The 25,721-nt window shown below is 44.2% G+C and overlaps 2 protein-coding genes across 2 annotated transcripts in view; one reads left to right on the top strand and one right to left on the bottom strand.

Moving 5' to 3' along the window:
• The window catches only part of ADAM33 (ADAM metallopeptidase domain 33), a 72,407-nt gene extending 65,589 nt beyond the window's left edge, over positions 1–6,818 (bottom strand). Inside the window, exon 1 of the mRNA XM_077478115.1 lies at positions 6,603–6,818. Within this exon, the coding sequence (XP_077334241.1) occupies positions 6,603–6,663 (61 nt within the window). The 5' untranslated portion in view covers positions 6,664–6,818. The remainder of the gene's footprint in view (positions 1–6,602) is intronic.
• A 4,366-nt stretch (positions 6,819–11,184) lies between these two features.
• Positions 11,185–25,721, top strand: part of SPEF1 (sperm flagellar 1) — a 40,013-nt gene continuing 25,476 nt past the window's right edge. Inside the window, exons 1-3 of the mRNA XM_077478114.1 lie at positions 11,185–11,375; positions 22,213–22,324; positions 25,240–25,396. Of these exons, the coding sequence (XP_077334240.1) occupies positions 11,267–11,375; positions 22,213–22,324; positions 25,240–25,396 (378 nt within the window). The 5' untranslated portion in view covers positions 11,185–11,266. The remainder of the gene's footprint in view (positions 11,376–22,212; positions 22,325–25,239; positions 25,397–25,721) is intronic.

Genomic DNA, 25,721 nt, shown 5'->3' with positions numbered 1-25,721 from the left:
GGAGAGTGAGAGAGAGAGCTGTGCATGATGTCATAAGCCTAGGATAATGGCCAGACAAGAAACAGGAAGTGGGCTGTATAAGGGATTTACTGGCAGAAAAAAAAAATGTTTTACTATCCAAAGATAAAACAACAAGGGCAGAAGATTTATTAGATGGAAAGATGAAGAAAATTAATGAAGAGTCGCTTTAACTATAAATCAAAGACAGACCTCACAGAATTCTCCTTTTTGTCCTCACCTGATCAGAGCTGGAGTCGCACAGCAATATGGTCCTCTGGGGACACCTTCGTTACACTTTATTAAGTGAACCCGGCTCAGCTTGTGACAATATCATTTGGAAAATTCATTGTGCATACTTACGCTACTGACCATTACAAAAATTTTCACGCACCCTCCCGTATGACGAGTTAGTTCCAAGTGGCGGCTGCTCCATTAGGGGCACCACCCCCCTACTTCATGCGCCCAGACCCTAATCTACATGCAGGGCACCGAACGCATGGATTCCAATGTTTTTTTTTTTTAAAAGCACATGATTAGAGCCTGAGGCTCTAATTGGCTTAAAAAATAGGTGGGCTCGGGGCGCAGAGCACTGTGCCCTGAGCCCAACCAGTTGTGTGCCAATAGTTAATCGCTATTGTCTTCTGCTTCTCCTACCAGCCAATCAGGAAGCAGTTGGCCAAGGGGAGAAGAGGCAGGGAGAACCCGCAGAGGAGGAGACGCAGGCAGTGACCTAGATGGGGTAAGTGCTGGGTTTGCACGGGGGGTTGTAGGATTTTGACTTATGGACAGTCCGAACGGCGGGGAGGTGTGTGTTTTACTGAACGACAAACTGGGGGGTTGGTTTGCTGCCCCCCCACCCCTGGTCAGATGGTCTGTTACATAAAGACATCAGTCCAACCTGAGGGAGTGCCCACAATTGTCCCCATCCCCACGTCCCATCAAGATGCCCATCCACTATATTATTTTTTTTTTATATATTTAAGATACCCATGTTGTGCCATCAATCTACACAACACCAACACCAGTGCCCACAATCCAAAGTCCCCAACTCACACCCATACACCAGGGCCAATTTTGAACAGAAGCCAATTAACAGCATGTCTTTGGAGTGTGGGAGGAAACCAGAATAGCCGGAGGAAACCCACACAGGCTCGGGGAGAACATGCAAACTCCAGGCAGGTAGTGTCATGGTTGGGATTCGAACCAGCGATTCTTTTTACTGCTAGGCGAGAGTGCTACCCACTACACCACTGTACCTTTCGGTCACATCTGGATTTGCCAGTTATCATTATTCCTCTCCTCACACTGACAGCGCATGAGAAGAGGAGAGCCGATAAGCAGGGGACATCTACATTGGTCTACAATGTCCTGATTATCAGTGTGGCCCCAACAGTGCTCCTCAGTGCTGCCAATCAGTGCCCATCAGTGCTGCTTGTCAGTGCCTATCAGTAATGCCTTTTATTGCCGCCTATCTGTGCCACTTATTAGAGCCTCTTCTCAGCGCCCATCAGTGTGCATCAATTCCACATATCAGTGCCTCCTCATCAGTGCTCATCATTGCCGTCTATCAGTGCCCATGAGTGCCACCTATCGGTGTCCATCAGTGCCACATATCTGTGCCACTTCATTTGTGTCTCCTCATCAGTGCCCATCAGTGCCGCTTATCAGTGTCCATCAGTGCCACATATCAGTGCCCTCTCATTAGTGTCTCCTCATCAGTGCTTATCAGTGCCCATCAGTGTCACCTATCAGTACCCATCAGTGCTGCCTATCAGTGCCCATTAATGCCACACATCAGTGCCGCCTCATTATTGTCTCCTCATCAGTGCTCATCAGTGCCATATATCAGTGCCACCCCAATATTGTCTCCTCATCAGTGCCACCTCATCATTGCCCATCAGTGCCACCTATCAGTGCCCACCAATGCCACATATCAGTGCTGCCTCATTATTGTCTCCTCATCCGTGCCACATATCAATGCTGCCTCAATATAAGGAGAATACAAAGACACTGAATTTCAAAAGAGCCGACTTCCCTAAACTAAGAACCTTGCTAGAAGACATAAATTGGGATAAAATCTTAGGAACAAAGAGTACGGAGGAGAGATGAGTTTGCTTTAAGAGCATATTAAATAAGGGCATTAGCCAATCCAGGCCATTGGGTAATACATTTAAAAGAGCGACCTGGAGGATGTACCTACAGTTCAATCTCTGTATTTGCGGACGATACTAAGCTAAGCAGGGCAATAACTTCTCTGCAGGATGTGGAAACCTTGCAAAAAGATCTGAACAGATTAATGGGGTGAGCAACTACATGGTAAATGAGGTTCAATGTAGAAAAATGTAAAATAATGCATTTGGGTGGCAAAAATCTGAATGCAATCTATAGACTGGGGGGAGAACCTCTGGGGGGGATCTAGGATGGAAAAGGACCTGGGGGTCCTAGTAGATGATAGGCTCAGCAATGGCATGCAATGCCAAGCTGCTGTTAACAAAGCAAACAGAATATTGGCATTAAAAAAGGGGATCAACTCCAGAGATAAAACGATAATTCTCCCGCTCTACAAGACTCTGGTCCGGCCGCACCTGGAGTATACTGTCCATTTCTGGGCACCAGTCCTCAGGAAGGATGTACTGGAAATGGAGTGAGTACAAAGAAGGGTAACAAAGCTAATAAAGTGTCTAGAGGATATTAGTTATGAGGAAAGGTTACGAGCGCTGAACTTATTCTGTCTGGAGAAGAGACACTTGAGAGGGGATATGATTTCAATACACAAATACCGTACTGGTGACCCCACAATAGGGAGAAAAAGGGAGTTTAACAAGACTCGTGGCCACTCATTAAAATTAGAAGAAAAGAGGTTTAACCTTAAACTATGTAGAGGGTTCTTTACTGTAAGAGCAGCAAGGATGTGGAATTCCCTTCCATAGGTGGTGGTCTCAGTGGGGGACATCGATGGTTTCAAGAAAATATTAGATAAGCACCTAAAGGATCGCAACATACAGGGATATACAATGTAATACTGACATAAAATCACACACATAGGTTGGACTTGATGGACTTGTGTCTTTTTTCAACCTCACCTACTATGTAACTATGTAATATTGTCTCCTCGTCCGTGCTCATCAGTGCCCATCAGTGCCGGATATCAGTGCCCATCAATGCCACATATCAGTGCCGTCTCAATATTGTCTACTCATCACTGCCGCCTATCAGTGCCCATCGGGGCAGCCTTATCAGCACACATCAGTGAAGGATTATAATTACTTGTTTATTAAATCTTATAACAGAAGCTAAGAAAACATTTTTTTTTATCATATTTTCTTTTGAATTTTTTTTTTTAAATGAATGGGCGTCCTTATGCACGAAGCACACAAATGTGCAAATAATGCTCAAAAAAAGAGTTAAAAGCGCGCATTCACATGCAAACATAGCGGTGCATTGCACTCAGTCAGTAAGATGAGTCGGGGGTGGCATGAATCGCACTGCTTTGCACCAATGCATGTAGCATGTGTTGTACGTTACAGCAACATGACAGTGTGAATGGCTTGTCAAAATCAGGAGAGTCACAATAATGATTGGTTCACACTACCGCATGTCAGGAATGTGCGCAAAATCCCATGCGCTCCCGACGCACCCAGAAGCAGGCTGTCATTTTGCGGCGGTGTCATTGTCAATGGCACCCCCCATGCCGCAGTTTGGTGTGTCGCATTTTTGGAAATGAGTCAGGCTTGGTTTGTGAGCCAGCATTTCGGTGCGTTGCCACATGGCGTGTGTAGGGCTGCCCTACACGCAAGAAACTTGGAAAAGTAGTCCCCGACTCTTTTCCAAAACCACGCTTCACCGAACACAAAACAATTTGGCGCACTTGAAAACGCACGCATTTTGCAGATGTGCGGAGTTGCCATTAACAATTAATGGCACAACTTGTTTCTGTGTGTGTCCAGAAAGCGCCCGATTTTGCGCACGTTCCTGACAGGCAAAGGTGTGAACCAAGCCTCAGGGATTTCTTTTACACTCTTATCACACATATGGGGAAGCCTACTGATATAAATAGGCTGCCCTAACCGCGACGCACGAACACGCTGAAAACGCATGCTCAGTTGCACCTGTAGGTATGAACCAAACCTACAGGAAGAAATCCTTCCCTGCACACTTGTTCTAGGTCAGTGACTGACTTTTTGTTTTTGCAAACGACCGCTTTTTATGTTGGCTGCTGCTTATTTTATTTAACTTTATTCACTGAGGTCTGTGCATTAGTTTTAGCTCTGCTATTAGTTTCCAAAAATGTCGGTGCTGATAGCAGTGCTAAAACGAATGCGCAGACCAAAGTGAATAAAGTTAAATAAAATAAGCAACATAAATGCTGGTTGTTTCCAAAAACGTTAGTTGTTTTAAAAAATTGCACTGCTAACATTTTTGGAAACAACTGTCATTTTTTGGAAACAACTGTCATTTTTGGAAACAACTGCCATTTTGGGAAACTACTAACATTTTTGGAAATAACCGCCATTTATGTTGCTTATTTTATTTAACTTTATTCACTTTGGTTTACGCATTCATTTTAGCACTCATGTTAGCACTGACATTTTTGGAAACAACTGTTATTTTTGGAAAAAAATGACATTTTTGGAAACAACTAAGATTTTTGGAAACAACTGACATTTTTTGAAACGGCCACCATTTATGTTGGCTGCTGCTTATTTTATTTAACTTTATTCACTGTTGTCTGTGCATTAGTTTTAGCACTGCTATTTTTGGAAACAACTGTTATTTTTGGGGAAAAAAAAAACATTTTGGGGAAAAAACTGGCATTTTTGGAAACAACTGACATTCATGTTGGCTGCTGCTTATTTTAATTAACTTTTTTTCAATGTGGTTTGTGCATTAGTTTTAGCACTGCTATTAGCACTGCAGTTTTTGGAAACAACTGTTATTGTTGGAAAAAGATTTAATTTTTGGAAAAAAATAATAATTTTTTTGGAAACAACTGCCATATTTGGAAACAACTGACATTTATGAAAACAACTGCCATATTTGGAAACAACTGACATTTTTTGGAAACAACTTACATTTTTGCAAACAACCCCCATTTATTTTGGCTGCTGCTTATGTTATTTTACTTTATTCACTGTGGTTTTTGCATTCGTTTTAGCTCTACTATTAGCACTGCTATCTTTGGAAACAACTAACATTTTTGGAAACAACTTATTTTTGGAAACAACTGCCATATTTGGAAGCAACTGCCATTTTTGTAAACAACTGCCATTTATGTTGGCTGCTGCTTATTTTATTTAACTTTATTCACTGTGGTCTGCACATTAGTTTTATCACTGCTTTTAGCACTGACATTTTTGGGGAAAAAAATTGCATTTTTGGAAGCAACTAACATTTTTGGAAACAACTGACATTTTTTAAAACAACTGTCATTTTTGTTGGCTGCTGCTTATTTTATTTAACTTTATTCACTATGGTTGGTGCATTCGTTTTTAGCACTACTATTAGCACTGACATTTTTGGAAACAACAGTTATTTTTGGAAAAAACTGCCATATTTGGAAACAACTGACATTTTTTGGAAACAACTGATGACTGACATTTTTGTAAACAACTAACATTTTTGCAAACAACCCCCATTTATTTTGGCTGCTGCTTATGTTATTTTACTTTATTCGCGGTGGTTTGTGCATTAGTTTTAGCTCTACTATTAGCACTGCTATTTTTGGAAACAACTAACATTTTTGGAAACAACTTATTTTTGGAAACAACTGCCATATTTGGAAGCAACTGCCATTTTTGTAAACAACTGCCATTTATGGAAACAACTGCCATTTATGTTGGCTGCTGCTTATTTTATTTAACTTTATTCACTGTGGTCTGCACATTAGTTTTATCACTGCTTTTAGCACTGACATTTTTGGGGAAAAAAATGGCATTTTTGGAAACAACTAACATTTTTGGAAACAACTGACATTTTTTAAAACAACTGTCATTTTTGTTGGCTGCTGCTTATTTTATTTAACTTTATTCACTATGGTTGGTGCATTAGTTTTTAGCACTACTACTAGCACTGACATTTTTGGAAACAACAGTTATTTTTGGAAAAAACTGCCATATTTGGAAACAACTGGCATTTTTTGGAAACAACTGATGACTGACATTTTTGTAAACAACTAACATTTTTGTAAACAACTGACAACTGTCATTTTTGGAAATAACTGTCATTTTTGGAAACAACTTATATTTGGAAACGACTGCCATATTTGGAAACAACTAACATTTTTGGAAACAACTGAAGACTGTCATTTTTGGAAACCACTAACATTTTTGGAAACAACTGACGACTGTCATTTTTGGAAATAACTGTCATTTTTGGAAACAACTAAAATTTTTTGAAAGAACTGACATTTTTGGAAACATTGGATATCAATGGCCGTCTTGATGTCTCATGGATTTCCATTACAACAACTTAGCATTGGTGTCTTCACTACATAGGGAAGGTAGAGCTGAGGAAGCAGGAGCACACATGGGTGCGCAGCTACACACAACACACACACACACACACAAGGTCACCCAGTGTAAGGTGTTCATGGCGTCACTCACCCTCGCTCCAGAAGAGTTGCTGCAGGAGGATGAAGATGACGGCACACAGAAGATCCCTCATAGTCTCCAGAATAGGTCAGCGGTCCAGTTACGGGGTGAAGAGGAGGACGGAGCATTGAAGAGCTGTGCGATGTGTCCAGCGGACGGGAATGGACTGCCTGAGTGGAGAGATTTGTGAGCTGTGTATAGGAAGGTGACAGGCTCAGACATGCAGTGACCAGATATACACCGCGCTCCCCTCACCCCCCTGGGCAGTAAAACTATTCCGAGCCTTGCCCCAGGGGGGGGCGGCAAATCCTCAGCTGCTTCCAGGGAATCCGCAAATTCATCCACATCAATGCAAACAGTGTTGGAGGCTTGCTCAGTTTTTCTTCTAAAGTGGTGTTCCGTGCGTATTTGTCACCCGGGGCGAATTTATTTTTTTCAATATCTTTTGACTATTAATGTCAAGAAATGGAGATGGTAAAATAAGTTCTGTATACAATCGATGTGTAAACTAGAATCATGCTGGTGAAAAATGACCTAAAATAAAAACCAATAAGATGACAAGTTGTAGTTGGTAGTCAGTGGTTTTGGTAACCTCTTTTAGGCCCCTTTCACACTTGCGTGACTTTTCCTGCGACTTTGGAATGCAAAGTCGCATGACGAGTCGTACCTCATGATTTCCAATGAGTACCGTTCATATCTGTGCGACTTCAAAGTAGTCCCTGCATTACTTTGGTCTGACTTTGATGCGACTTAAGGTCTGTAGACTACACAGGCATTGTTTCTAGTCGTGGCAAAGTCACACAGCTTTCAGGTCGTACAAGTATGGAAGGGGTCTTAGTTGACTTTTCAGTGGTTTTGAGGTCCCCATTTAGATAGTAGTCGGTAGTTTTGTGGCCCCTTGTTATTAGTTGTTGGTACTAGTCAGTGGTTTTGCAACCTCCTTTAGATGTTGGCCAGTGGTTTTGGTGTCCTCTTTTTGTTGACAGTGAGTGATTTTGGTGCTGCCTTTTTGTTGATGGTCAGTGGTTTTGGTGGCCCCTTTTGAATAGTGATGAGTGATTTTGGTGCCCTCTTTTATGTTATTCAGTGGTCTTGGTGTCCCCTTTTGGATGGTGATATTTTGGTGCCCTCTTTTAGTTGTTATTCGGTGGTTTTGGTGTCCCCATTTATATGGCGATCAGTAGTTTTAGTCCCCATCTTTAGTTAGCGACCAGTTGAGTTTGGTGCCCCCCATTCGTTGGTTGTTAGTTTTGGTGCCTCCTTTAGATGGTGGTCAGTGGTTTTGATGTCCCCTTTCAGATGTTGGTCAGTAGTTTTTGTGGCCCCTCTTAGTTGGTGATCAGTGAATTTGGTGCTGCTTTTTAGCTAGTGTTCTGTGGTTTTGGTCCCCCATTTTTGTTGGTGGTCAGTGGTCTTGGTGGCCCCTGTTAGATGGCGGTCAGTTGTTTTGGTAGCCCCTTTTAGTTGGTAGTCAGTGGTTTCGGTGCTCCCTTTTTGTTGGTTTTCAGTGGTTTTGGTGTATCCATTTAGATAGTAGTCAGTAGTTTTGGTGCCCCCTTGTCAGTAGTTGGTAGTCAGTGGTTTTGCAACCTCCTTTAGATGGTGGCCAGTGGTTTTGGTGTACCCTTTTAGTTGACAGTGAGTGGTTTTGGTGCCGCCTTTTTGTTGGGGATCGGTAGTTTTGGTTCCCACTTTTAGCTGGTGGCCAGTAGATTTTGGTGCCCCTTTTTGTTGGTGATGAGTGGTTTTGGTGCCTCCTTTAGATGGTGGTCAATGGTTTTAATGTCCCATTTCAGATGTTGGTCAGTAGTTTTTGTGGCCTCTTTTAGTTGGTGGTAAGTGATTTTGGTGCTACCTTTTTGTTGGTGGTCTGAGGTTTTGGTGCCTCATTTTTGGTGGTGGTAAGTGGTCTTGGTGGCCCCTGTTAGATGGTGGCCAGTTGTTTTGGTAGCCCCTTTTAGTTGGTGGTGAGTGATTTTTTATGATGCTTTTTGTTGGTGGTCAGTGGTTTTGGTGCCCCTTTTTTAGTTGGTGGTCAGTAGTTTTGGTGGCCCCTTTTAGATGATGGTCAGTGGTTTTGGTTAGTGGTGGGTGATTTTAGTACCCACTTTCTAACTGGTGGTCAGTTGTCTTTTTTTCTGCCCCCTTTCAGTTGGTAATCAGTGTTTTTTGTTGCCCTTTTTAAATGGTGGTCAGTGGCTTTGGTGGTCTCTTTTAGTTGGTGGTCTTTGGTTTTGGTGTACCTTTTTAGATGGTCGCAAGTTATTTTGGCGACTCTTTTCTAATTTGTGGTCCACTGATTTTTCTGCCCACTTTTGGTGAGTGGTTTTGGTGCCCCCCCCCTTAGACAATGGTTAGTGGTTTTGGTGCCCTTTAGTTAGTGGCCAACGCCCCCCTAGGTTAGTGTAATGCCACCTAAATGGTGGTCACTAATTTTGGTGCCTCCATGATGAGTGTAGTACTTTTTAGTTGGTGGTCAATGGTTTTGGTGCCCATTTTCACCAAATCCAATTCACATGACATGTGAGTGTGACTGGCTTTCAATGGAGCCGGTTCACATATGTCCGGGGTGGCAACGGTGATGTTTCCAAAAGGATCCTGTGTGTTTTTAGGTCCGCTTCAGGTGTGAATTCAGGCAAAAATCAGGCTGAGGTCAGGATTCTGAGACTTAAGGAATATGGGTGTCATCGTTGTTGTCCTTTCCTGAAAATGCCGTTTGCCAGGCTGCCATGACAGTTTGGACCAGTCTGCAAATCAGAATTTTTTTTTTTTAGGCCCGATTCACACTAGTGTGTTTTCTGATGGCCACAGAATCGCACGACAAGAGAAATCACATTATTTTCAACATGAATTCAATCATATTTCGATCGATCAGATTATGAAATTGTGGAAACAGAGGTGCTGTGATCAACAATTAAATAGGCATACCTTCCCTTCCAATTGATTTAGACCAGAGTTGATCGGTTGGGGCTGAAAACGATTGATTATTTTGTATCAATCAGCAGCACTGAGATGCTTTGGTTATGAATTCATCATTTTTCGATCGTTTAGATTATGAGATTGTATGGTGGCAACAGAGATGCTATTGATAACTTACGATCATAACTTTGAACCCCTGGTTCACAATGACTGCGGGAATGAAATGGTGCGAGTTCTGCTGAATTCGCACCATTTCATACCTGCATGTCGGTCCCGATTTCAGGGGCAATTTCAGAGACATCTGTGCGGGTTTCTGCACAGATGTCAATGGAAATCGCACCCTGAAATCGCCAGAAGTAGTACAGAAACTACTTGTGGGAATCGGTGCAGCGCCAAATCGCACTAATGTGAACCAGGGCTCAAACCATGGATCAAAACCCTCTTCCCTGTAGGTGACATATCGATTGATTGAGTTGTTGACTATAGATTGAGTATTCCTATGGATGGGAAAAGAAATCGATCATTTATTAAAGAATGTGCCATATGGCCTCCAATAAAATGATCAATCTTAAAGCGAAGTTCCACCCAAAAGTGGAACTTCCACACATTTGTCCCCTCTCCGCCTCCGATGTCACAAGTGGCACCTTTTGGGGGGGGGGACAGGTATCCTGTTCCCACTTCCGGGGGTCCAGGCCATGGCCGGTGACATCACTGCAGGACTCCCTCCTCCTCTCCCTGTCTCCGGGCCAGTAGGAGAGAGGAGCGGAGCCATAAGGCTACAATGCCGGTGTCTTGTCATATAAGGTCCCCCATCCGATAGTGTCCGCTGTGTACTGCGCATGCGCAGTACACAGCTACACAGATTCCGAAAATTGCCGAGGATGAACGGCGCCTGCACCGTGAGTCCAGGTTCCATCCCCACTATCCAAGTGGACGTAGAGTAGGAAAATAAAAGAGCCGAGCGCAGCGAGGCCGAGCCCGAAGCGTGGCGAGCGAACCTCGCCCGCGAGGGGCCCTCTAATATTCACAACCCTATGTCCGCTTGGATGGTGGGGCCACCACCTCCACTCACGGCGCAGGCGCCGTTCAACTTCGGAGATTTTCCGAAGCTTTGTCCGCCCCGTACTGCGGACGCTATATGATGGCCGGACACTATATGGCACAACACCGGGTACCCCCACCGGCAATGGCGGCGGCAGCACCCGGACAGCTGATGGAAGCATCAGCTGCAGTGCCTACATCCCTGGACTCCAGGACAGGTCAGTGTCCTATTGTTAAAAGCCAGCAGCTATAGTATGTGTAGATGCTGGATTTTATTTTTTATTTTTGGAGGGGGCGGAATACCGTTTTAATAGGAATCGTAAAACGCAGTCCCTCCATTTTGATTGGTTTAGTGAACTTTAACTCAATTTTGATGCTGGCTGAATTTTATTGATTGTTTCTGATCGATCAAGCAAATATGTGCGTGTGTTGCGCGTCAGGCAACCGATCACAATGGTGGCGGTACAACTAACGGTCTGCAAATCGAGTCAAAATCGCATGGCAGTAGTGTGAACAGAGCAGTTATGACAGTTAAGAGAAGCCTTTCAGTGAACTGTGACATGCTAATAAAGTTTGTTGATGACAACAGAAAAAGCCTGAGGCCTACATCTCCCAGGTGCCCTCTGAGCCACGTCTGTCGCCACGGTGACCACAGGCACAACAATGTCAGCTGGGAGCCAGAGAGGACGAGGACTCAGGTGTATGAAGGAGGAAGGATGGCCGAGGAGTTTGACGAGCACAACTTGCATGAACTTTATTCCTGGGTGGACAAGATCCCGCTCTCCCGACCCAAGAGGAACATCGCCCGCGACTTCAGCGATGGAGGTCTGACACCCTTAACCCTTTCTAGAGCCCTTTTTTCCATTTTTTTTTTAGGTCTGAAGATTGCATAAAACCCCCAAAACATGATATATTTTCTGAAAGCAGAGACCCTGGAGAATAAAATAGCGGTGCTTCCAATGTTTTATGTCACACGATATTAGCACAATGGTTTAGGAAACACAGAATTCCAGCAAAAAAAAAAAAAGTACAATAAAAGGTAATTTTATTGCACACAGTCGCAGAATAATACCCATTTTTGGGGGGAATATATAAAAAGATGAGGTTGTGCCCTCCGTTCACAGCTAATTCGCTTTTTGGTGCGTTTTGCAGAAACGCACTACAGTTCATTTAACACGGTTTTCTATGAATGTAGCATCTGTGCGTTTTGAAAAGGGTTTAGGGGCTTTTTTTCCCGCAGAAGATTGCGTTTTGGGTATAATAGACTTCAATGGAGTCGCACCAAAAATGCAAGTGTTGCGTTTTTGATGCATTTTTATTAAGCACTTTGTGGGGGGAGGGTTCTGATTTAAAAACACTGTATATAGCTGGTTGCTAAGAAGCGGGCCAAGATATTTAAAATGTCGCCTATGGAGATTTTTACGTACCGTAGTTTGTCGCCATTCCACGAGCGTGCGCAATTTTAAAGCGTGAAATGTTCGATATCATTTTACTTGGCGTAACATTATCTTTCACATTTTACAACAAAAATTGGGCTAACTTTACTGTTTTCTTATTTTAAATAAAAAAAAAAAATTATTTCTTTAAAAAAAATAAAAAAAATGCGTTTGTAAGACCACTGCCCAAATACAGTGTGAGATATTGCAATGATCTCCATTTTATTCTCTAGGGGCTCTGCTAAAAACAAAATAACAAAAAAAAAAAACATTGTTTTCTTAGTTTGGATACAATGGGAAGGGGGTAGGAACCCCTGTCATGTTTTCACTGCTATCTCGGGTTCCGTTAGACTTAGGGCCGGTTCACACTGCGGGCGATGCGAGGCGACACGACTTGCCTCGCCGCGATCTGACAAGTAGCCCCCGTTCTGTACAATGGAACCGTTCTGAGAGGAGCGACTCGAGTCGCTCCGACTCAGAAAAAAGGTTCCTGTACTACTTTTGGGCGACCTCGGGGCGACTTGCATTGACTTCTATACAGAAGTCATTTGCAAATCGCCGCTGAGGTCGCGGCAGGTCGCGGCGAGGCAAGTCGGTGTCGCCTCGCATCGCCCGCAGTGTGAACCGGCCCTTAGAGAGATTTGCCCTCACTTCCTGTCCTGCTGACAATGTTGTACCAGACAGGAAGTGAGGGGAACTCCCCAACAGCAACAGCCGATAGAAATAAAACTGCTTTTTTTTTTTTTTAGCTAAATAGGGGCTAGAACCTCAGTTTAGGGATGCATGAATAAATAGGCTGCCGAAAATTATCGACCGAAAATAGGGTTATAGGCGTTTTGCCGATAGGGGGAAAAAAAGTGCCCATAATGGCAAAATCACATCCCATTAACTTCAATGCAAAAACGCCCCCTAGTGACTTCAATGATATCGCTTCTCATTGATTTCAATGCAAAATTGTGTCTCATTGACTTCAATGCAAAATTGCATCTCATTGACTTCAATGCAAAAACGCCCCCTAGTAACTTCATTGCAAAATCATGTCCCATTGACATCAATGCAAAAACGCCCCCTAGTGACTTCAATGCAAAATTGCGTCCCATTGACATCAATGCAAAAAGGCCCCCTACTGACTTCAATGCAAAATTGCGTCCCATTGACTTCAATGCAAATATGCCCCCTAGTGGCTTCAATGCAAAATCGCGTCCCACTGACTTCAATGCAAAAAGGCTTCTCATTGACTGTCAATGCAAAAACATCCTTAATGGCTTCAATGCAAATCGGTTCCCATTGACTTCAATGCAAAATCACATCCCATTACCTCCAATGCAAAAACACCCCAAAGACTTCAATGCAAAATTGCGTCTCATTAAATTCAATGCAAAATAGCCCCCTAGTGGCTTCAATGCAAAATAGCGTCCCATTGACTTCAATGCAAAAATGCCCCCTAGTGACTTCAATGCAAAAACACCCTTAATGGCTTCAATGCAAATCGATTCCCATTGACATCAATGCAAAAACGCCCCCTTGTGGCTTAAATGAAAAATTGCGTCCCATTGACTTCAATGCAAAAATGCCCCCTAGTGGCTTCAATGCAAAATCGCGTCCCATTGACTTCAATGCAAAAATGCCCCTAGTGACTTCAATGCAAAATGGCTTCTCGTTGACTTCAATGCAAAAACACCCTTAATGGCTTCAATGCAAATCGATTCCCATTGACTTCAATGCAAAATCGCATCCCATTACCTCCAATGCAAAAACGACCCCCCCCAAAGACTTCAATGCAAAATTGTGTCTCATTGACTTCAATGCAAAATTGTGTCTCATTAAATTCAATGCAAAAACGCGCCCTAGTGACTTCAATGCAAAATCACATCCCATTGACTTCAATGCAAAATCACTTCTCATTGACTTCAATGCAAAATCACCCCCCTAGTGACTTCAATGCAACATCTCTTCTTGTTGATTTCAATGCAAAATCGAGTCTCATTGACTTCAATGCAAAAAACGACCCCCAAAGACTTCAATGCAAAATTGCGTCTCATTGACTTCAATGCAAAATTGCGTCTCATTGACTTCAATGCAAAATCGCTTCTCATTGACTTTATTGCAAATTTGCGTCTCATTGACTTCAATACTAAAACGCTCCCCTAGTGACTTTAATGCAAAATCGCATCCCATTGACTTCAATACAGAATCACTTCTCATTGACTTCAATGCAAAATCGCCCCCCTAGTGACTTCAATGCAAAATCTCTTCCCATTGACTTCAATGCAAAAACGCCTCCCAAAGACTTCAATGCAAAATTGTGTCCCATTGACTTCAATGCAAAATAGCGTTCCATTGACTTCAATGCAAAAACGCCCCCTAGTGATGTCAATGCAAAATCACTTCTCATTGAATTTATTGCAAAATCGCATCCCTTTAGCTCCAATGCAAAAACGCCCCCCAAAGACTTCAATGCAAAATTGCGTCCCATTGACTTCAATGCAAAAATGCCCCCCTAGTGACTTCAATGCAAAAACGCCCCCTAATGACTTCAATGCAAAATTGCTTCTCATTCACTTTATTGCAAAATTGTATCTCATTGACATCAATGCAAAAACGCCCCCTAGTGACTTCAATTTAATATCGCGTCCCATTAACCTCACTGCAAAAACACCCCTAATGGCTTCAATGCAAATCGCTTCCCATTGACTTCAATGCAAAATCGCATCCCATTACCTCCAATGCAAAAAGGCCCCCGAAAGACTTTAATGCAAAATCATGTCTCATTGACTTCAATGCAAAAAAAGCCCCCTAGTGACTACAATTTAAAATCCCGTCCCATTGACTTAAATGCAAAAATGCCAACTAAGTGACTGCAATACAAAATCGTGTCCTATTGACTTGAAAAAATGCCAGCCACATTGATTAATTGTCATTTTTAAATAAAAACTGTCATTTTGTTTTTTTGGCCAAGTGCATCCTGAATTTCCAGTTTGGATGCACCACTCCCCCTGTCAGATCTTTATTTCTGCCCGGGCCGCTCTTGCAGATTTCCCCTCACTTCCTGTTTGGTGACACTGATGGCAGCAGGACAGGAAGTGAGAGGAAATGTCAGTAATAGAGTCTCTGATAGCAGTAGAAACCTGGCAGGGTTTCCAATTGCCCGCTGTGTGCAAAAACTTTTTTTTAAATGTGCTGTCACAATTCTATGTTTCCATTTCTGATTCTTGTATGTTATTGCAGAAAAAATTTAGTTTTTTTAGTTTTGACCAGATAGAGGGAGTGTTGGAGCCTCGCTCATGTTTTTATTAAAAAAAAAAAAAATAACAAAAATAACAAAAAAAAAAAAGCAGATTCAATGGACTAATTGGTCTTTTTTTTAATGTGTTTTTTATTAAATAGTCCAAGAAAAAAGATAAAAACATGTAGCACAGCTTATAAGAATGTTAATTGAAAAGGCAAAATAACAGATGTTAAAACCATAAATATATCGCTACAATGCTGCAAAATTCACAAGAGCAAAATAGTTCATCTGTATAGGCCAGGGAAGGTGGAAAGGGGGGAGGGGACCCAGGGAACATGGGGCATAAACAGAAACAATATTTCACGTAAAAGGAATTGTTGTTCTCTGGATCCAGTGTCAGTGGGGTCCCAGGGCGCCCAAACTGAGGAACCAGGATGCCCCAGGAGGGGGGAGAGTGGGAAGAAAGGGAGGGAGCACGACGAAATCGCAAAAAGAACAAGTTGACAGGACTAAAGAAACATTAACCACATGCCGACCAGGCCATAGCTGAAAGACGGCTACAGCGCGGTCGGCTTATTCTGGGTGGATGTCCTATCCGTGACCGGAATCCGGCGCATCGTGGATCACTGTAAAGGGCCGCCAACAGCAGCCGTTAACCGTGTGATCTCTCCATCAATGACACCGGTTCCTCCCTCCCCTCTCTGTACCAATCGGTACAGTGGGAGGGGAGAGATGGCAGCAGTGCTGTTGGCTGGATGTGTAGTGCCCACAGCGCTGCTCAGTGCCAATAATCTTCAGTACTCTGCCCATACTGTGCAATACTCTGCCAATTCTCTGCCAGTACTCTGCAACACTGTGCAATACTCTGCCAATACTCTGCAACACTGTGCAATACTCTGCCAATCCTCTGCCAATACTCTGCAACACTGCAATACTCTGCAACACTGTGCAATACTCTGCAATAATCTGCCAATACTTGCCAATACTTTGCCAATACTCTGCAACACTGCAATACTCTGCCAATACTTGCCAATACTCTGCAACGCTGTGCAATACTCTGCCAATTCTCTGCCAATACTCTGCAACACTGTGCAATACTCTGCCAATCCTCTGACAATACTCTGCAACACTGCAATAATCTGCCAATACTCTGCCAATACTTGCCAATACTCTGCCAATACTCTGCAACACTGTGCAATACTTTGCCAATACTCTGCAACACTGTGCAATACTTTGCCAATACTCTGCAACACTGTGCAATACTCTGCCAATACTCTGCCAATACTCTGCAATAATCTGCCAATACTCTGCCAATACTCTGCAACACTGTGCAATACTCTGCTAATTCTCTGCCAATACTCTGCCAATACTCTGCAACACTGCAATACTCTGCCAACACTCTGCAACACTGTGCAATACTCTGCAATAATCTGCCAATACTCTGCCAATACTTGCCAGTACTCTGCCAATACTCGCCAATACTCTGCAACACTACAATAATCTGCCAATACTCTGCCAATAGTCTGCAACACTACAATACTCTGCAATAATCTGCCAATACTCGCCAATACTCTGCAATACTGCAATACTCTGCAATAATCTGCCAATACTGCAATACTCTGCCAATACTCTGCCAATACTCTGAAACACTGCAATAATCTGCCAATACTCTGCCAATACTCTGCCAATACTCTGCCAATACTCTGCAACACTGCAATACTCTGCAATACTCTGCCAATACTCGCCAATACTCTGCAACACTGCAATACTCTGCAATAATCTGCCAATACTCTGCCAATACTCTGCCAATACTCTGCAACACTGCAATACTCTGCAATAATCTGCCAATACTCTGCCAATACTCTGCAACACTGCAATACTCTGCAATAATCTGCCAATACTCTGCCAATACTCTGCCAATACTCGCCAATACTCGCCAATACTCTGCAACACTGCAATACTCTGCAATACTCTGCCAATACTCTGCCAATACTCTGCCAATACTCTGCAACACTGCAATACTCTGAAATATTCTGCCAATACTCGCCAATACTCTGCAACACTGCAATACTCTGAAATAATCTGCCAATACTCGCCAATACTCTGCAACACTGCAATACTCTGAAATAATCTGCCAATACTCGCCAATACTCTGCAACACTGCAATACTCTGAAATAATCTGCCAATACTCACCAATACTCTGCCAATACTCGCCAATACTCTGCCAATACTCTGCAACACTGCAATACTCTGCCAATACTCGCCAATACTCTGCCAATACTCTGCAACACTGCAATACTCGCCAATACTCGCCAATACTCACCAATACTCTGCAAATACTCTGCAATAACTTTTAAAAGAAACAAAGAATTTTTTGTTCTTTTACCGAATTTTCAGTGTTTTTTGATTAATAGCGCAAAAAATAAAAAACCCAGCGGTGATTAAAGACCACCAAAAGAAATCTCTATTTGTGTGAAAAAAAGGACAAAAATTCATTTGGGTACAGCTTTGCATGACTGAGTAATTGTCATTCAAAGTGTGAGAGCACCAAAAGCTGAAAATTGGTCTGGTTAGGAAGGGGGTTTAAGTGCCCAGTGGTCAAGTGGTTAAATTTAGCAATTATGCTTAAAAGTGTTCTGCACTACTGGAGGGATAGTGAATTGGTACCCGGGTTAAGCTTCCACTGATCCCACAAGTCCCAAATCTTGGAAGATTGAGGGAGTGTATCATGGACTGTCGCAGTCATGTGTTCCATTAGTTGCAGAACCTGTGCAAGGGTGGGTGGGGAGGGGGACAACCATCTCAGAGGTATCGCCCCCTTTGCTGCCAGGAGAACAAAGGCGGGCTAACTTTTGGGTATGTCTGGAGATACCAGGGAACAGCAAGCCCAAAAGATATTGGATCGGGTCCAGAGGGAGAGTAGTTTCAAAGAGCTCTTGTAGGTGGGTTTGGATGGAGAACCAAAAAGGCTGAATCATGGGACAGTCCCAGAAAATGCGGAAATGGGAGCCAACGTCACCCAGACACCTCCAGCACACCCGGGGAGCTTTGGGGTCGTATCTATGTAAGATCTCCGGGGTCCTATACCAAACAAGTAGTATCTTATAGGTCGTCTCCCTCTGCTCCACACACCTTGAAGACTTGGAAGTGGTCTCCCAGATCTTCTGCCACTGGGGGAGTTGGATAGGTCGCCTAATAATCTGGGACCATTTCTGCATGTAGAAGTGAAATGAGTCGGTGAGTGAAGAAGCTTCATTCAGGTATCTATAGATATCTGAAATAAGATGGGCTTGGTATGGGCCTTGAGAACATAATAGTTCAAATGAGTTAGGTTTATCTAGGGCAGGGGTCTCAAACTCGCGGCCCGCGGGCCAACTGCGGCCCGCGGGACAATATTTTGCGGCCCCCCGCCTGGAAAAGCACTTAGCCACCTTCCCTCCGGTACTTGAAGAAGATGAAGTCGCCGCTCTGAACGCACTTGGTGCAGGTCAGCCTCCGGCGATGTTACACAGCGGGCAGCGCTCCACCGCCAAGTACAGTACCTCGGCGTCTCACCAGGGGGAGTAAGTGGCGGTGGAGCGCTGCCCGCTGTGTAACACCGCCGGACGCTGACCTGCACCAAGTGCGTTCAGAGCGGCGACTTCATCTTCTTCGATGGAAGGGACACGGAGAGGCAAGTACCAGCCTGTCAGTCACGCTCTCCACGCCTCACTTTTTTTCTTCTCTTTCCCGTTCAGGCGACAGGACGTTCTGCCATTGGAGGCCCTGCATGGGAGGAGGAGACGCAGGGGTTTCTCAATGGGCGTCTCCTTCTCCCTGGCTGTGTTGTGATCCAATCACATCAAAGAGTGTCACAGACAAGGAGTTTTTTTCTTCCTGGCTGTGACTCTCACTGTGATTGGATTGAGGCACATGGAGAAGGAGACGCCCATTGAGAAAATCCGGCGTCTCTTCCTCCTTGATGCTCAGTATTAGCATACAGGGCAAGAAATATACAGGGGGGCACAGCAGAGTGGAGGAGTGCTATTTTTATAAACCAGACAGGTGCGTGCCCACCCTAAAGGTTTTTGTGGAAAACTTGATGCGGCCCAGCCTTACCCAGAATCTACCTCCAGCGGCCCCCAGGTAAATTGAGTTTGAGACCCCTGATCTAGGGTCAAAGTAGGGGATTTAGTGGAAAAATAATGTTTGAATTGGAGATAAGAGTAAAATAAATGCTTAGGGATCTGATATTTAGGTAAAAGTGTGTGGGTGAGTGGGTGCACAAGGTTTCTGAGCTCGAAAATTCCTGCTTGCGTCCATTGGAGCATTTGAATATATGAAAGGCTGTCTGGGACATCTGGGTTGAATAATACATTTAATAGGGGCGGACAGGTAGAAGAGAGGGAAAATTGGCGCAAGCACTTCTTCCAGATGGAAAGATTGAATAACATTGGGTGCAAGCAAAGGCTTCGGAGTTGAGTCATAGAGGTCTCTAAGTTTGTCCAAATCATAGAGCAGGGGTGTACTGGCCTAGTGATACTCATTTCAATCTCCGACCAGATGCTGGTTGCTCTTCGAGAAGACCAAGTGATAATCGATTTGAGGTCGGAGGCAAAAAATTATTTAATAAGGTCTGGGGCCCCCAATTCCGCTTCTAGATCTAGGGGCCATTTTTTTTGTGTCTATGATGAAAAATCTCTTCAACAGGGACTTCTAAAGGTAGTCTGAGGACATCTAGTGGTAGACTGAGGACTTCTAAAGGTAGTCTGAGGACATCTAGTGGTAGACTGAGGAAATCTAGTGGTAGAGTGAGGACTTCTAGTGGTAGACTGAGGACTTCTAGTGGTAGAGTGAGGACATCTAGTGGTAGAGTGAGGACATCTAGTGGTAGAGTGAGGACATCTAGTGGTAGAGTGAGGACTTCTAGTTGTAGAGTGAGGACTTCTAGTTGTAGAGTGAGGACATCTAGGGTAGAGGGAGGACATCTAGTAGTAGAGTGAGGACATCTAGTGGTAGAGTGAGGACATCTAGTGGTAGAGTGAGGACATCTAGTGGTAGAGTGAGGAGTTCTAGTTGTAGAGTGAGGACATCTAGGGTAGAGGGAGGACATCTAGGGTAGAGGGAGGACATCTAGTAGTAGAGTGAGGACATCTAGTGGTAGAGTGAGAACATCTAGTGGTAGACTGAGAACATCTAGTGGTAGACTGAGGACTTCTAGTGGTAGACTGAGGACATCTAGTGGTAGACTGAGGACATCTAGTGGTAGAGTGAGGACTTCTAGTTGTAGAGTGAGGACTTCTAGTTGTAGAGTGAGGACTTCTAGTTGTAGAGTGAGGACATCTAGTGGTAGAGTGAGGACTTCTAGTTGTAGAGTGAGGACTTCTAGTTGTAGAGTGAGGACATCTAGTGGTAGAGTGAGGACATCTAGTGGTAGAGTGAGGACATCTGGTGGTAGAGTGAGGACATCTCGTGGTAGAGTGAGGACATCTCGTGGTAGAGTGAGGACATCTCGTGGTAGAGTTAGGACATCTAATGGCAGAACAATGTACTGCAGGGGGGAGACAGTACAGAGGCATAACACACTTCTAGTAGAGTAGGGAAGGGTTAAATTATCTGACAATGTATGCTCTAGTGGATTGAGTTACAGTGTTTATTGCTGACTACATTCCAATGTTTATTGGTGATTAGGTTACAATGTTTCTTGCTGTATTGTGTAATCATAGCTGAAATACACTTGTATTTAACCATTGTGGTGTACAATGATTATCACTGAGAGCAATAAGATGAATAATAAGCTCGCTATACATTTTACAATCTGATTGTATCGCCATTAATCACTTGACTTCTGGGAAGTTTTAACCCCTTCATGACCAGGGCATTTTTGTGCCCGAACTATTTTAACTGGCAATTGCACGGTTATGCAACACTGTACAAAGATGACATTTATATCATATTTTTCACATACATAGAGCTTTCTTTTGGTGGTATTTGATCACCACTTTTTTTTTAATAATTTTTTATTTTTTTTGCTATATGAGTGAAAAAAAGACCGAAAATTCAAAAAATAAAAACAAGTTTTTCTTAGTTTCTGTTATAAAATTTTGCAAATAAATAATCTTTCTTCATAAATTTAGGCCAAAATATGTTCTGCTACATATCTTTGGTGAAAATAACCCAAATCGGTGAATATTATTTAGTCCGTAGGAAAGTTTTATAGAGTCCACAAACTCTGGGATATATATCTGAAAATCTGAAATCTGAAATTTTTTGGGAAAATTAAGATATTCAATTATTATTATTTTTTATTTTACAATTGTTTTTTTGTTTTACATACATACCGTCACCAGTGCAGTACAGGGTCATTGTATAACTGGTGGGGCTGTGATTGGAAAAAAAATATGTAAAAAAAAAAAAGTAAATAATTTTTTAGTGATTTATTTTTATTTTATTTTTTATTTTATTTTTAACATTGCTTGCTTTTTTTATTTGTATTTTTATTTTTATTTATTTTTTACATCCCGTCATCAGAGTAGTTCATTGTTCACTGGGAGGGTGGTGATCAGGGTTTTTTTTTCTTACGCTCATTGTTTATAACAGTGTGATTATCAGATAGACCAGGGGCGGACAGACAACTCATGGGAGCCCCGGGCAATAGGAGATTATGGGGCCCCCCGGGCAATAGGAGATTATGGGGCCACACAGTATACACACACACACAGACACATACTGTCCCTGGTTTTATTGAGGCTGGCAACCCTGATGGGGTCCCCTAGTGGCATGGGGGCCTCGGGCAGTGCCCGAGTGCCCCAATGGTCAGTCCGCCCCCAGAGATAGACGGTCATCAACCTAACAGGAACATTCTTGATAAGATTGTGTTTTTTGGGAAGAATACTCCCCTGTGTATCTAAGAACAGTATAAAGACTATCCCTCCTTGAATAGGAATAGGAAAGACCTTCTAGAACACATCGCAGTGTTTGCACACATTATGGTATATCTTGTGTTTCTCTGTCCAGTGCTGACCGCTGAAATGGTGAAATTCCATTTTCCTAAACTGGTAGAGATGCACAACTATGTCCCAGCCAACTCCAAACAACAGAAGCTCAGCAACTGGACCACCCTCAACCGGTAAGTGACTCTCCTCCCTAGCTGACCCCAAAAGGGGCAATTTCCTCTTCACCCTTCTAGTAGCCAGACTAAGACTGGGATGCCATGAAAGTTTATGTGCGTGTAGGTGTCCCAATACTTTTGACAATGTAGTGTATGTGTTACACAGTTGGCACGAGAATTTATAATTAAGTAATATGAATGATTGCGTTGGAGTCAAAGAAGGGCTCAAACCTCATATTATCAATGGTGGTACTCCAATGGGTGCGCCTCACCAGCCAGCAGATACCACCCATTGGAGTACCACCATTGATGACATGAGGTTTGAGCACTTCTTTGACTACTGACTATTATAAATTATTGTGCCAACTGTGTAACACATACACTACATTGTCAAAAGTATTGGGACAACCACACGCACATAAACTTTAATTGCATTCCAGTCTTAGTCCGTAGGGTTCAATATAGAGTTGGCCCACCCTTCGCAGCTATAACAGCTTCAACTCTTCCGGGAAGGTTGTCCACAAGGTTTAGGAGTGTGTCTATGGGAGTGTTTGACCATTCTTCCAGAAGTGCATTTGTGAGGCCAGGCATTGATGTTGGACGAGAAGGCCTGGCTTGCAGTCTCCGCTCTAATTCACCCCAAAGGTGTTCTATTGGGTTAAGGTCAGGACTCTGTGCCGGCCAGTCAAGTTCCTCCACCCAAAACTTGTCCATCCATGTCTTTATGGACCTTGCTTTGTGCACTGGTGCGCAGTCATGTTGGAACAGGAAGGGGCCGTCCCCAAACTGTTCCCACAAAGTTGGGAGCATGAAATTGTCCAAAAGTCTTGGTATGTTGACGCCTTAAGAGTTCCCTTCACTGGAACTAAGGGACTAACCCCTGAAAAACAACCCCCCCCCCCCCCCCAACCATAATTCTCCTTCCATCAAATGATTTGGACCAGTGCACAAAGCAATGTCCATAAAGACATGGATAACACTTGCTCACCCTTACGTAGCAGGACAACAGAAACAAGACAGAACTGCAGAATCCTGCCCTTCTCCTATTGTTCATCACACAGAGGGGTGTGGTTCTGTGGTCTTTAGAGAACAATGTAATTGATAGTGTTAACATCACAAGCTAATGTTATGATTCCACAAATAGAAGCTGTCCACAACCCACCCAGCAGCAACCTGAAGTGACACTAGGAAACTCATACCTCTCTCAGGGACTCTATTGGTAAGAACTCTGTACTGAGTGCCCATTATGAGGGGTTCCGCACCATCCCTGTGCTGGGTCCCCAGGCCTGTACACCTGCTGTGCCCATTTTGAGGGGTTCTACACCATCCCTGTGCTGAGTTCCCAGGTCTGTACACCTGCTGTGCCCATTATTAGGGGTTCCCACCATCCCTGTGCTGAGTTCCCAGGCCTGTACACCTGCTGTGCCCATTATGAGGGGCTCCCACCATCCCTGCACTGAGTTCCCAGGTCTGTACACCTACTGTGCCCATTATTAGGGGTTCCCACCATCCCTGTGCTGAGTTCCCAGGTCTGTACACCTGCTGTGCCCATTATGAGGGGTTCTGCACCATCCCTGTGCTGAGTTCCCGGGTCTGTACTCCAGCTGTGCCCATTATTAGGGGTTCCCACCATCCCTGTGCTGAGTTCCCAGGCCTGTACACCTGCTGTGCCCATTATGAGGGGTTCTGCACCATCCCTGTGCTGAGTTCCCGGGTCTGTACTCCAGCTGTGCCCATTATTAGGGGTTCCCACCATCCCTGTGCTGAGTTCCCAGGTCTGTACACCTGCTGTGCCCATTATGAGGGGTTTCCACCATCCCTGTGCTGAGTTCCCGAATCTGTACACCTGTTATGCCCATTATGAGGGGTTCCCACCATCCCTGTGCTAAGTTCCCAGGTCTGTACACCTGCAGTGCCCATTATGAGGGGTTTCCACCATCCCTGTGCTGAGTTCCAGAGTCTGTACACCCGCTGTGCCCATTTTGAGGGGTTCCCACCATCCCTGTGCTGAGTTCCAGAGTCTGTACACCCGCTGTGCCCATTTTGAGGGGTTCCCACCATCCCTGTGCTGAGTTCCTGGGTCTGTACACCTGATGTGCCCATTTTGAGGGATTCCCACCATCCCTGTGCTGAGTTCCCGGGTCTGTACACCTGCTGTGCCCATTATGAGGGGTTCCCACCATCCATGTGCTGAGTTCCCGGGTCTGTACACATGCTGTGCCCATTATGAGGGGTTCCCACCATCCCTGTGCTGAGTTCCCGGGTCTGTACACACGCTGTGCCCATTATGAGGGGTTCCCACCATCCCTGTGCTGAGTTCCCGGGTCTGTACACACGCTGTGCCCATTATGAGGGGTTCCCACCATCCCTGTGCTGAATTCCCAGGTCTGTACACCTGCTGTGCCCATTATGAGGGGTTCCCACCATGCTGTGCTGAGTTCCCGGGTCTGTACACATGCTGTGCCCATTATGAGGGGTTCCCACCATCCCTGTGCTGAGTTCCCGGGTCTGTACACACGCTGTGCCCATTATGAGGGGTTCCCACCATCCCTGTGCTGAGTTCCCGGGTCTGTACACACGCTGTGCCCATTATGAGGGGTTCCCACCATCCCTGTGCTGAATTCCCAGGTCTGTACACCCGCTGTGCCCATTATGAGGGGTTCCCACCATGCTGTGCTCATTATCCATTAGGACTTCCTATTTATTTAATATTATGGAGAATGTAACAGGAGAATCTGGAATACACAAAGTGGGGGAAGCCTAAAGCTCCCAGGTTTACAGGAACAGAGCTGAACATTATGTTGGGGGATCCCATTGTTTGAGTGTCCAGGACATAGAAGGAACCAGGGCTGAGTGTCGGGTTCAGTATGAGGTGTCAATGTGGGTGTTTTAGAATCACAGCCGTCCATTACTCTTCTGTATTTTCTTATTAGGAAAGTTCTGAGTAAACTGAACTTCTCAGTCCCAGACGATGTGATCCGGAAGGTGGTACAGTGCTCGCCGGGAGTGGTGGAACTGGTACTGAACACACTGCGGCAGAAGATCGAGGAGAAGCAGAAACAGATCCAGGCCGCTGGAGACACATCAGAGGTAACACTTTCAGTGCTGGTAATGAAGAGTACCTGTCATTTAGTAGTCCCCATGGGGGAGTGAAGGACATCATTCCAGTGATGACGTTTCTAAGTCTAAGACCCCTTTCACACTGGGGTGCTTTGCAGGCGCTACAGCGCTAAAAATAGTGCCTGCAAAGCACCCTGAAAGAGCCGCCCCTGTCTCTCCAATGTGGAAGCCCCGAAGGCTTTTACACTGGAGCGGTGCGCTGGCAGGACGCTAAAAAAGGTCCTGCAAGCAGCATCTTTGGAGCAGTGAAGGAGCGGTGTGTATACAGCTCCTTCCCATTGAAATCAATGGGCAG

This window comes from Lithobates pipiens, unplaced genomic scaffold (genome assembly GCF_037356315.1).
Source record: "Lithobates pipiens isolate NorthernLeopardFrog02 unplaced genomic scaffold, aLitPip1_a1.2 Scaffold_13, whole genome shotgun sequence".
NCBI lineage: Eukaryota > Metazoa > Chordata > Amphibia > Anura > Ranidae > Lithobates > Lithobates pipiens.
This window is presented reverse-complemented; position numbering and strand designations above follow the sequence as displayed.